General features: G+C 42.0%; 1 protein-coding gene across 6 annotated transcripts in view; it reads left to right on the top strand.

Annotated features, from left to right (window-relative positions):
• Positions 1 to 5,891: 5,891 nt before the first annotated feature.
• Positions 5,892 to 13,310, top strand: part of bod1 (biorientation of chromosomes in cell division 1) — a 35,354-nt gene continuing 27,935 nt past the window's right edge. For 2 of the 6 annotated variants that reach the window (XM_043703861.1, XM_043703862.1), the window contains exon 1: positions 5,892 to 6,136. In XM_043703861.1, the coding sequence (XP_043559796.1) occupies positions 6,017 to 6,136 (120 nt within the window). In that variant the 5' untranslated portion in view covers positions 5,892 to 6,016. Of the gene's footprint in view, positions 6,137 to 11,823; positions 12,070 to 13,310 lie in introns of those variants that run through there. The other 4 variants (XR_006313642.1, XR_006313641.1, XM_043703865.1 and 1 more) reach the window with 4 other exon arrangements.

Genomic DNA, 13,310 nt, shown 5'->3' with positions numbered 1-13,310 from the left:
AAGGCTGAGGGACTTGAGGCTGTTTTAGTTAGAGAGAAGAAGGTTGAGAGGTGACTTAATAGAGAAATATAAGATAATCAGAGGGTTAGATAGGGTGGACAGGGAGAGCCTTTTTCCAAGTATGGTGACGGCGAGTACGAGGGGCCATTGCTTTAAATTGAGGGGTGATAGATATAGGACAGATGTCAGAGGTAGTTTCTTTACTCAGATAGTAGTAGGGGTGTGGAATGCACTGCTTGCAATAGTAGTAGATTCGACAACTTTAAGTGCATTTAAGTCGTCATTGGACAAGTATATAGACGTACATGGAATAGTGTAAGTTAGATGGGCTTCAGATTAGTATGACAGGTCGACGCAACATCGAGGGCTGAAGGGCCTGTACTGCGCTGAAATGTTCTATGTTCAAATCTTCTTTGCTTTATAATAAATAAAATCTCAACTGTAATTCTATCAGCAATTATATCTCCTGTGAATTCTAATTTCAAAGCTCCATTGTCACACTTCTGCCCCAATCTGGAATGATTATTATCATAGAATCACTATTGTGTGGAAGCAGTCCATTCAGCCCTTCCAGAGAACAGCCCACTCAGAACCACCTTGCTACCCTATCCCCTATATTTCTCCATGGTTAATCCATCTAGTCTGCACATCTTTGGATCGTGGGAAGAAACTGGAACACCCAGAGGGGCCCCACACTGACAGGGTAGAGTGTGAAAACTCCACGCAGACAGTCACCTGAGGGTGAAATTGAACCCAGGTCCTTGGCATTGTGAGGCATAATGCTAAGCACTGAACCACCATGCTGCCCATATTGCTTACCAGTGGATTCCCCTGGATGATGAACTCTTCAGTTAAAATTTGCTTTCAAAAATTGTAGTTGTTCTAATACTAAATTAATTGTCCAGAGATTGTAGAATTTTATCAAAAGTATTTGTGTCATATTTTATGACTTAGCAAGCTAAAATGCCATTAACAATAGTCCTAGTTGAATATTTAATGTTCAGCAGCAGATTTAGTGTCTTGTTTGGAAACAATTATGATACTAATATCTATTCTTTCCAAAATTTGCAATCTGCATTTTATTTGACTCACCCATTCCAAGATAACCAATTCTGTAGGAGCAAATTACTCCAGATGCTGGAATCTATACTGAAACAAAAAAATGCTGGAAATCACAGCAGATCAGACAGCTTCAATGTACAGACAGCAAGTTAATGTTTTGCGTTGGATGAGTCTTCATCAGATCATATCCAATTGTGTGTTCTATTTCACCCATCTCTGAAATTAAACCTTTGAGCAATATTATCTCTGCTACCACACCTTCATAATTTGATTATTATTCTTATCTTAAAGCTTTTCAGTTCTGCACTATTTTAATATGCTTTATTTCTTTGCCCAAGAGACATTTAAATCTGTTGTATAGCAATTCTGCTTTATTCTCCTTTCTTTAACTGCTATTAATTTTGCAGTATAGTACATTGCTTCTCTGTGCTGTTGTATTAGGTCTGCATTTTTATGGTCATAAATGACGTTTCTTTCCACAGTCCAAAGCTGTGCAAGTTAAGTGGACTGACCATGCTAAATTACCCAGTGTTCAGGGATGCATAGATTAGGTGCGTTAGCCAAGGGAAATGTAGGGATAGGGAGATTGGTCTGGGTAGGATACTCTTTGGAGGATTGCTGTGGACCTTTTTGGCTGAATGGCCTGCTTTCACACTGTAGGGATTCTATTCTATATATAAAAAAGGAAGATTCTGACCTTTTGCAGCTAAGACAGAGGGCTCTTCCCTTTGCATGAAAATGAATGGTCAATTTCGTAGTTTTTCTAGCCTAATAAATTATTCCCATCCTCTTTAATAGATTTATCAAATAAACACTGATGCTTGATGTTTTAAAAATGAATTCCATTTGCTTAAAAGATTTCCCTAGATGAGTCATGCTGCTGGCGCTACTGCTAATAATGCCATTTCCCTTCCCCAGGCACACACACACTCCTACACTCACACATGCACCCTCTCACAGACTTAGACCCCTTTACACTCACACATACACACACTCTCTCACAGACACTCACAACCCCCCACCCCAGACACACAGACACATATACATTTGTGGGGTGAATTTGCACTTGCAGAGTTACATTGTACTTTGCTCAAAAACTGCATGAATACATTTAAGACACTGTTAACTCATTTTTTAGATTAGAATCAATCTAAACATTATGGCACAGACAACAGAACACAGGGGGCTAACACCCTCAACATCTTATCTGGGCTGACACCAATTGAGACAGTTAACCTGAGAATGTAACTTTTAAAAAAGGTTTTGTGATTTACATATGAAAGAAGTGAAGCTATCATAGTCATTCTAACAGATGAGAGACTCAACAATCAAGATATTTTAAAATGTATAATTTCAGTTACATCACACTGTAAACTTTTGCTATAAATTCTGTCTCTTACAATTGTGTACTCCACAACCACCTGATGTAGGAGCAGCGCTCCGAAAGCTAGTGCTTCCAATTAAACCTGTTGGACTAAACCTGGTGTTGTGTGATTTTGAACTTTCCCTTCTAATTTTAGTAAAGATTCCTATTCCCATTAATGGCTCCTCCTAATGAATCTTGGTTTCTGTGCCTTTAGTAAACTCTTCCTGCCTTAACCACGGCTTCAATTATTGGTCTTCCACCTGTAGTCCAAAGATGTGCAAGTTAGGTGTACTGGCCATGCTAAATTACCCATTAGTCTCAATAGTCTCCTTATTTCCTTCCTCTGTTGGAATCTGTCTGCTTAGACTCCTAAATCATCCTTTTATCATTTTAATTCTGGCTCTGTGATGTTCCCCGTGCTACAACCTCTGTTTAAATTACTTCTATGTACCTGTTGCAACTCTGTAACATGATATCTGTTCATTATGGCAATGTTTGCTTTGATTTGTGAGCATGTTTTTCTTCTGGCCATTTTAGCCTGTAACTGCAACGTTTATTTGAAGATTTTGTATCCTCCACCAGAGATTTTAGGTTGGAGGTAAAATTAAGCTCATCGTGTTTCTGATCACATTTGTTAACTGACGTGGTTCAGACAGAACACAGCCTAACGAACAAATCATTTTGGCTGATTCAAATTTGATATCACAATGAGGCAATACAAGTCCAAAAGGAACATTTCATTCCTTTATTTTCAAAGGAACTGATTGAGTTCATAGCAAGCAATCAAAATTCCTTACCTATAATGTCAGAGCGGGTTCAAATGGCCAAATTGCCTACTCCTAATACCAATAATGACTGTGTAAACAAGTTGGCTTTGCCAGTAAAGCAATCACAGGCGGTGACAAATGAAAATATCCAACTTAATCAACAAGTGAAAGTGTGCAATTGACATACTTTAGCACAGATTGGTTAGCAGAATGAGAATAAAGAGTTGTTCATACAAATAAAAGATGGACTGCTTACAACTGCATGAAAGCCACCAATGAGGCTACATGATCACCTTCAACAGATTTATGACACAGTCAAGAACAAATTGCCTGCTGCAACAATCTATGATACAGCAAGGACAAGAATATCCTGCTTTAATAGAATAGCCATCTTCCATAATGAAATTAAAAGTCCCTTGATGATGTAATGGGGCAACCAACTTTTTCAACAGGAAATAGTTCCTCTGCTAAAACAAAATTCAGGCAATGAAGGAATCTTTAGTTGAGGTAATGGATCAATTGCATAGCTCAGCAGGAATGATGTCCTCTGTTTAGGACATCCAAGAAATTTTTTAAAAGTTCACACAGGGAGCATGGAACATCACTGGCTGAACAGTATTTATTGCCCATGAGAAGGTGGCAGTGAGCCTTCTTGAACTGCTGCAGTCCACATGCTCTAAATCAATGCATGATGCCCTAGGGAGGGAATTCTGGGATTCTGACCAGTGACAGAGAAATAACAGAGATATTTTTCCAAGTCAGAATGGTGAGTGGATTGGACAGGAACTTGCAGGTGGCGATGTTCCCATTTACTTCCTGTCTTTATCCTTCTAAGTGGAAGTGGTCATGGGGTTGTAAAGTGCTGTCTCTAAATCTTTGGTGAATTTCTGCATGTGTATTTTGTACATAATATACACTACTGAGCATTGGTATTGAAGGAAGTGGATGCTTGTGGATATGGTGCCAGTCAAGCTTCTTCAGTGTTGTTGGAATTGCGCTCATCCAGGCAAGTGGGGCATATTCCATCACACCCTTGACTTGTACCTTGTAGATAATGGACAGGCTTGGAGAGTCAAAGTGAAATAGTCTCTGCAGTATTCCTAGCTTCTGACTTGCTGGCCTCCACTGTCTTCATGTGGCCAGTCCAGTTGAGTATGGGTCAATGTAACTCTAAGGTTGTTTACAGTTAGGGATTCAGTAATGGTAACAGCATTGAGTTCAAGGGCTGGTGGTTACATTGTCTCTTCTTAGGATTGGTCATTGCCTGACATTTGTGTGGTATGAATGTTACTTGCCACTTGTCAGCCCAAGTCTGGATATTGTCCAGCTGTTGTACATTGGAACATGGACTGCTTCAATACCTGAAGAGTCAAAAGTGGTGCTGAACATTGTTCGCTAATGATTGCACATCCTCACTTCTGAGCTTATGGTAGAGGGAAGGTCATTAGTGAAGATGGTTGGGCCTCAAACACTACCCTGAGGTCTTTTAGTTCAAAGAGATTTACAGATCTCAAATGATTAAGACCAGAATTAAGGTCAACAGTCCTCAAGCCAAAAGATCTGCTATTTTTCCCCAGTGTTAAGAATACACCTCAGTACTGCTTCAATTTGCGAAGTCAGAGAGTTGGTGAGGAATCGCAATCCATTGTCAGAACCGAAGTTTCTCATTCCTGGATTATGCCTGTAATTTTTTCTTCACTCTCCAATGCATTCACATCCTTGTGTGGTGGCCAGAACTGTATATAATACTCCAGCTCAGGTCTTACAAATGTTGTGTGTAACTTCAGAATAATCTTGCTGTGGTGCTCTGTGCCCCTATTATTAACCGCTCTCTCCATTTGCCCAGTCATTTTAATTGATCTATGCATATATGAAACCGTTCCTCATTTCCTTCACCCCCATAAGTTTCGTAACTTTATTTTATGCTGCCTGTCCATGTCTCCATTTCTCACACTTCTTTACACTGAACTTCATTTGTTATCTATTTGTCCATTCCAGCAATTTGTCAGTTATTGTCTAGATTAGAGTGGTGCTGGAAAAGCACAGCAAAAGCCCTTCATCTATTCCTGATGAAGGGCTTTTGCCTGAAACGTCGATTTTACTGCTCTCAGATGCTGCCTGAACTGCTGTGCTTTACCAGCACCACTCTAATCTAGACTCTGGTTTCCAGCAACTGCAGTCATTGACAAATAGGTAAAAACAGTCATTCTAAAACAATGAAGACAATTTGCTGGAATGGACAAATAGATAACAGATGAAGTTCACAGTTCACAATATTCCAAGTTTCATATCATCTGCAAACTTTGAAACTGTCCCTGCACACTAAGATCCAGATTAATAATCTGTCAGGAAAAGCAAGGTCCTAATTCTGACCCCTTGGAAACAAGACACACCTTCCCCAACCAAATATCCAGTAACCACTATTCTCTGTTCCCTACCACTCAGGTAGTTTTGTATCTATCGGTTTCAGTTAAGTGACGCTTAAACTCATCAGGTTGACTACATTCATCAACAAGCTCTGCGTAGGACTGCAGTTCACATTCTCCCTCTCCTAACCCTGAAAAAGGAAATCCCACCCGCTACGACAGTTTTTCGACCAGCTTTCAGCCAGCTGGAGGTCACGCCTGCGCAATGCGGGCCTCAGCTGAAGATTCCAGTTCCTCTTCCGGTTCATGAGTCCTCGAAGGGTCATAGCTGGAACACCGACTTCACCGCCTCCTGGTGCTGCTTGGCTTGCTGTGTTCCAGTTCCCAGCAGGCCCAGCGCCGGCTCCGTACGCACGCGCACTGCTACTTTCCTGACGCTGCTGCGCTTGAGCGCCATGGCGAAGAAGCTGGCGGCGGATGATCCGAATCTGATCGCTATGATCGTCGACCACCTCAAGAGCCGCGGCCTTTTCGATGAGTTCCGCAGAGACTGTCTGGCTGATGTTGACACCAAGGTGAGAGAGGGCGACGGCTTCAAGCCCAGCCGTGTACATCGGACCCGGATAGTCTCCTGTCGCCCTGTGAGGACCCGAACAGCCTGTGTCCGTAGGAGCAGCCGAGGCTTTTCAAAGGGAATCCAATTCCCAACTACCCCAAAAATGGTCCCTTGTCCCGTCCTATAGCGATTGAGAAGTGCCGCGTCCCCGACTGTCGTTTTGAAAAGGGAGACCGAGTGAAAGAGGTAACCCCTCTGGCTTAGAGAGGGACAGGGGATTCCTCTGGCTCAGAGAGGGCAAAGTGAGAGGGGATTCTTCTAGCCCAAGGAGGGACAATGCAGTAGGAGACTTCTCGGGGAAAGAGGCAGGAGGCGCCTGGTCTAGTGAGAGTAAGAGGGATGCACGTTCTATCTGTGTCCTCCAGGCGCTCTAGTTTGTTTCCACAGTCCACAGATGTGCACATTAGGTGGATTAGCCATGGGAAGTGCAGGGTTTGGGTAGGGGAGATGGGATGCTCTTTGGAGGGTCAATGTCATTCGATGGGTCAAATGGCCTGCTTCCACACTGTAGGGACTATTTGGTCCACAGAGAGAGAGAGAGCAAGAGAGGCTGGAGGCTTCTTGTCCATCAAGGCACTGAGAGGCCTCTGGTCTAGGGAGTGAAAGGGGATGCACTGGTCCAGAAAAAGAGCATGCGATGGGAAGCCTGTTGGCAACAGAGAATTGCTGTTGGGAGGATTGCTGTGCACCAGAGAAAGAGAGAAAACAAGAGGGGATGTCTCCAGTCCAGAAAAAGGGAGTGGGAGAAGCAGGAACTCTCTGGGCCAAGAAGCAAGAGAGACAAAATAAGACAGACAAGAAACTTCAGGTCCATCCAGAGAGGGAGGATGTCCCTGATCCAGAGAGACAGCAGGAAGGGATGTCTCTGATTTATAGAGAGCACAGGAGGGGCTGCCTCTACTCTAAAGAGAGCGAGAAAGAATGTCTCTACTCCAGACAAAGAGAGAAAACAAGAAGAGATGCCTCTGATCCAGGGAGAGTGAGAGGGAGTGTCTCTGGTCCAGAGACTGCAAGAGTGAGAGTGCGAGGCGGGATACCTCTGGTCTTGACAGAGAGAACGCAAGTGGGAGAGGGGTTGCCTTTGGTCCATAGACAGTGAGCTATGTGGCATGTTACTGGTGCAGGAATAAGAGGGGATGCAACTGGCCTAGCAAGAGGGCACAGGAGAGGCAGGAGGCCTTTGATCCAGAGAGAAAGGGCAAGCAAAAGAGGAGAGCCTTCGAATTCAGACAGTGTGAGTGGGTAGGAGGGTGTGTCATCTGTCGGGAGAGAAAGAGAGCATGAGAGGGGATGCCTGTTAGCCAGACAGAGAAATCAGTGCAGGGGGACCCTTTACTTGAGGTGGGGAGCGATGGAGGAGCCCTCTGCCCCAGAGAGTGTACGAGTACAGTTGGAGCATGTGTCCAGAGAAAGCTTGTCTGCTTGCCCAACCCAACATAAGCTTCTCCATGCTCCACCCTCATGCATCCCATTCATATGTTTGTATGAATGGTGCTGACCATAGGCTAAGCTTTTTCTGGTGGGCAAAGTTTATTTAGAACAAGGGGATGACTTTGGAGTTGAGAGCAATCACATTGTACTGATGCTCAGCAACTTGAGAAAAAATGATCAAGAACTGAAAATCGCTCATGGGCCAATTGTACTCAGCAGGATGGTGTGAAAGTGGAAATTTTAGAATCTAAATTCAATCACATAGTTTGACAGAAAACTGACAACTGTAATGCTATTTGTTTAAACTTCACAATTTAAGTATAAATAGTCTTGGGCTGCTGTCAATGACTTGGAATGTAGTAATCCAGTAGGGAGTTCAGCTGAGACTTTGCATTGAGTAGAGTGTGGGAGATGGAGGGGTGACCCTTTAGAGTTTTATAAATCATGAGGGGCATAGATAAAGTTAATAGCAAAGATCTTTTCCCCTAGGGTAGAGAAGTTTAAAACCAGGGACATATTTTTAAGATTTAAAAGTGGGCGAAGGGACACTGTTTTCTCACACAGCGTGGTTTGTATGTGGAGTGAATTGCCAGAGGAAGTGGTAGATGTAGGTACAGTTGTAATATTTAAGGCCATCTAACACTTATATGAATAGGAAAGGTTTAGAGGGATATGGGCCAAATGTAGTCAAATGGGACTAGTTTAATTTGGGAAACTTGGTCGGCATGGACGAGTTGAACTGAAAGGTCTGTTTCCATGCAGTGTGACTCAATATAAACTGTTTTGAGCTTTATTGTTACGATTTATCATCCTCCAAGCTATTGAATTGAAATGCTATGTTGCAATTTGCTGACAACAGTCCAGGATCCTCTATACATTAGCGATTGTTTTTTTTTTAGAAGATTTGGAGCTCAGGTTGACAAGTCTGTAAGATAGTTCGCTGAGCTTGAAGGTTTGTTTTCAGACATTTCATCACCAGTAACATCATCAGTGAGAGTCTTTGGTGAAGTGCTGATGGTATGTCCCACCTATCTATTTATAAGGCCTGGTTTCTTAAGGTGGGTGATGTTATTTCCGTTTTTTTTCAAAGGAAGGTAGATAGAATCTATATGTATGTGCTTATTGATGGAGTTCTGGTTCGAATGCCATGGCTCTGAGAATTCTCATATGTGTCTTTGTTTTGCCTGTTCTAGGTTGTGTGTGTTGTTCCAGTCAAAGTGGTGTCCTTTTTTGTCTGTATGTATGGAAACTAGTGAGAGTGGGTCATGTCTTTTGGTGGCCAGTTGTGTTCCTGTATCCTGGTGGCAGGTTTCCTGCTAGTTTGTCTGATGTAGTGTTTTATTTTATACAGTTCTTGCATGGTATCTTGTAAATTACGTTAGTTTTGCTGGTGGTATCTAATGGATCGTTTAGGTTCATTAGTTGCTGGTTGTGTTTTGGTGGGTTTGTGGACTATCATGATGCCCAGGGGTTGGAGTAGTCATAGAGATGTACAGCACGGAAACAGACCCTTTGGTCTAATTCGTCCTTGCCAACCAGATATCCCAACCCAATCCAGTCCCACCTGCCAGCACCCGGACCATATCCCTCCAAACCCTTCCTATTCATATACCCATCCAAATGCCTCTTAAATGTTGCAATTGTACCAGCCTCCACCACATCCTCTGGCAGCTCATTCTATGACTCAATGACTCTAAGTCCATACTGACCCTCCGAACAGTAACCCATCCAGACCCATTCCCTTACCCTGTATTTACCCCGAGTAATGCACATAACACTATATATGTTCAACTATCATGTCTAGAAATGAGAGTCTGTTGTCATTCTCATCTTTTGTGAATTTTATGCCTGTCAGGATATTGTTGATGGTGTTGTATGTTTCCTCTGGTTTGTTCCATTTTGTGATGACGAAGGTGTCGACTACATAGTGGACCCATTCCTAGACATGACAGTTGAACATACATTTAACGGAGAGCTTCAAACCAGCATCTACAGAAAAATAACATGCAAAGACCAAATACTTAACTTCAGAAACAATCACCCTAACACCCACAGATTGAGCTGCATTAAGACATTATTTCAAAGAGCTACGTCATACTGCAGCACCCAAGAACTCAAAAAGCAGAAGAAAAATATCTATACAACGTTTTCAAGAAAAACAGATGTCCAATAAACACAATCCGTCGACTCCTCAGAAACAAACTCAAACAGGCAGACACGACACAACCAATACTCTAGCCACATTATCTTACATCAAAGGCATATCAGACATGACTTCCAGACTACTCTGACACCATGGCATCACTGTAGCCCACAAATCTACCAACACACTTAAACAGCAACTAATGAACCTAATGATATCACCAGCAAAACTAAAGTCATTTACAAGATACCATGCAAGAACTGTATAAAAGAAAACACTACATCGGACAAACTAGCACGAAACTTGCTGCCAGGATACATTAACACCAACTGGCCACCAAAGGACACAACCCACACACGCTAGTTTTCATACATACAGACAGGCAAAGAAGGACATCACTTTGACTGGGACAACACGCACATTCTAAAGCAGACGAAACAAAGATATGCACAAGAATTCTTTGGGGTATTGCATTCTAACCAGAACTCCATCAGTAAACACAATGACTTAGAACCTTACCTTGGAAAATAAAGAATCGGAAATGACATCGCCCACCTTAAGAAACCAAGACCTATAAATAGAAAGACGGGACATACCACCAGCGCTTCACCAGAGGCTCTCTCTGATTATGTTACCTAGTATGGTGACGAAACGACTGAAAATAAACCTTCAAGCTCAGCGAGCTAACTTAGATTTATCCTCTATACATGTTAGACATGCTTTTTAAGTATTGAACCCATGTAGATATAGGAATGTAGATAGTGATTTTTTTTTAGCAAATACTGCAAAACTTTTTGGTGAACCAAAGTGCTATACTTGGCATATTTTTAACACCAGTAGAAACTGAGAATTTTCAAAGAAAATTGACTTCCCAGACAGCTCACTAACGTTTTGTTTGTTTATAACAATAGTATAACTTTAAGTGCAGATTTTAATAAAAGTATCAAGAATTGTTATCAGGAATGGGGCTGCTGTGTTTACGCACAGTCACTTGTAACAAACAATAATTCAAGTGTGAACCACTATATAAACTGTTCAAGGAAAGTTGAAGTGTTTTAAGAGTGTCAGCAGAGCCTAAAGATTAAAATATTACCTTTAAATTTAGTGCCAGTTGTTCTTCTCAGTTCTTTTCCACATTTGTTTAACAAAGTCTTTGATGTAAACAATCCAGAAGAATCGATGAACATGGAGATGAAACAGAAGAAAACTAATTCTTAAACCGAAGTTCCCAGTTTCTTTGTTTTCTTTAGTATTTAGATTGGATATATGGGAGATTATAGTTTTTATGTTTGTATGTTTAGTATTACCAACTGAAATACTATTGATTGACTTGTAAGCTTTAATGAGTTATTTGTTTTGCATCCTCTCCTTATAGTGTTTTATTTATTATTGTTTGGGACAGCTGTGAAGTCACTTTTGAACCTGTTGCACAATGATGATGATTTGTCAGATGCGGCCTAACTCTGTCTGTGTTTACCCATAGTTGAGTTCATTGCCTGGGCTTTCTGTCAAACATTCATAAAAATTACTGGATGGTGACCAATGCTGTCACTGGGGAGCAGAGCTCCTACCTGGGATCTGCTTTAATATTTGTAAAATAGAATTCTGTAATGCCTTCATTCATTCCAGGAAATGAGTCTGAACTCACCAAATGCATTTAAACCGTTAATTTGCACAAGGAGTGTTCCATAAATATTTTTGTGAAATGTATGCTGTACGTCAAAACAACAGTCCATTGTTCTGCCCTTGGGTAGAAGAATTTCTTTAAATATATCAAGACCGTCTAGAACCAGAGCGCTTAGTCTCAGAATAAAGGGGTGTTAATTTAAGACTCAGATCCGGAGAAATTTAATCTCTCAGATGACTGACTGACTGTCTTTTTGGAATTCCTGGCCACAAAGAGCTGTGAGTCCTTGTGTGTATTTAAGACTGAAATGGATTCTTAAGTTGAGGAGTCAAAGATTATGGGAGAAAACACAGGAAAGTGGACATGAGTTTCCGATCAGCCATGATCCTATCGAATAACTGAGCAGGCTTGAGGCCAAACAGCTTACGACTGTTCCTACTTCTGGTCTTTTAGATTGCAAACAGTCTCTCATGGGCATTTTGAATCACTAGTTCAGGCAGTAGCTGAAGTGGATTCTTGGTGCCACCTTGACAGTCTTTGTCTTTTAAAGTATCTTATGGCTAAGCTGCAACCCAAGACAAACTAACTCCACTCTATCATTTACGATGAGCAGTTTCCCCACAGACCTGCTTCATAAGCTGATCACTGGAGAAGTTGTTATTGGGATATGAACCCAGCTATTCTGATTCAGGTAAGAATACAACCACTGAAAATGGTAGGAATCTAACCAAAGGTTAAGTGGACACTGAGTATATACACAGGAACCTTGATTATTCAAATACCAATTATCCGAAAATCAGATTATCCAAAGGAGATCTCGAGGTCCCGATAGAAACATTACATCAAAGATGTGTTTTCAACAGTCATCATGTCTTTTGTTTACATTGATTAAACAGGCACAGTCTCCAAATGACTGACCTCCCGCCCCTCTGTCTCTCCCCACACTTGCCCTGGAGTTCTACAGAGGGGTGTACCCTAAACACCCCTTCCCCAGATAATGTCTCTAACATTGTCCTGTACAGGGCAAACATGGAACCTGTCAAAAAGTTGCAATAAAAAGTTTTGTGTGTGTTAATTAGTTAGTTAGTTATTTGGAGACTTACCCCACAAAGGCGGCAGCAGCAGTCTTGTTATTAGTGTACAGTCCGGCTGCCCTGGAGAGGAGGTGGGGGGGATCTCGCGCACTGTGATGATGCCTTACCTCCTGAACAGGGAGCAGACTTTAAAAACTCCGAGCCTGAGAGGAAAGGCATGTATGAGTCTTCCAGAACTCATTATTCCAATTCATACATGTTTTTCACTGATTAACACCAAGGTCAATGCCATGAAAGGACGATCTTTGGCTGAATTATACAAATAAATAAAGCCTGACCTGCTGCCTTATCTCTGCTCCCATTGATGCCTCCGCTGGAGAGAAAACTCTATCTCATGGGATGTAGGGCATTCAGACATCATAATATACAAGAACAATAGGCTTGCAATAGCTCCCCATGGTAGGCTTATGCGGAAAGTCAGGAGGCATGGGATAGAGGGAAATTTGGCCAATTGGATAGAAAACTGGCTAACCGGTCGAAGTCAGAGAGTGGTGGTAGATGGTAAATATTCAGCCTGGAGCCCAGTTACAAGTGGAGTTCCGCAGGGATCAGTTCTGAGTCCTCTGCTGTTTGTAATTTTTATTAATGACTTGGATGAGGGAGTCGAAGGGTGGGTCAGTAAAGTTTTGCAGATGATACGAAGATTGATGGAGGTGTGGATAGTGAGGAGGGCTGCTGTCCCTCTTAGATGTGATGCAGAGCTGGGCTGAGGAGTGGCAGATGGAGTTCAACCCTGCCAAGTGTGAGGTTGTCCATTTTGCAAGGACAAATAAGAATGCGGAATACAGGGCTAATGGTAGGGTTCTTAGTCAGGTGGAGGAACAGAGGGACCTTGGGG

Source organism: Chiloscyllium plagiosum, chromosome 14 (assembly GCF_004010195.1).
Source record: "Chiloscyllium plagiosum isolate BGI_BamShark_2017 chromosome 14, ASM401019v2, whole genome shotgun sequence".
Lineage (NCBI taxonomy): Eukaryota > Metazoa > Chordata > Chondrichthyes > Orectolobiformes > Hemiscylliidae > Chiloscyllium > Chiloscyllium plagiosum.
The sequence above is the reverse complement of the archived record's forward strand: the minus strand, read 5'-3'. Positions and strand labels throughout refer to the sequence as shown.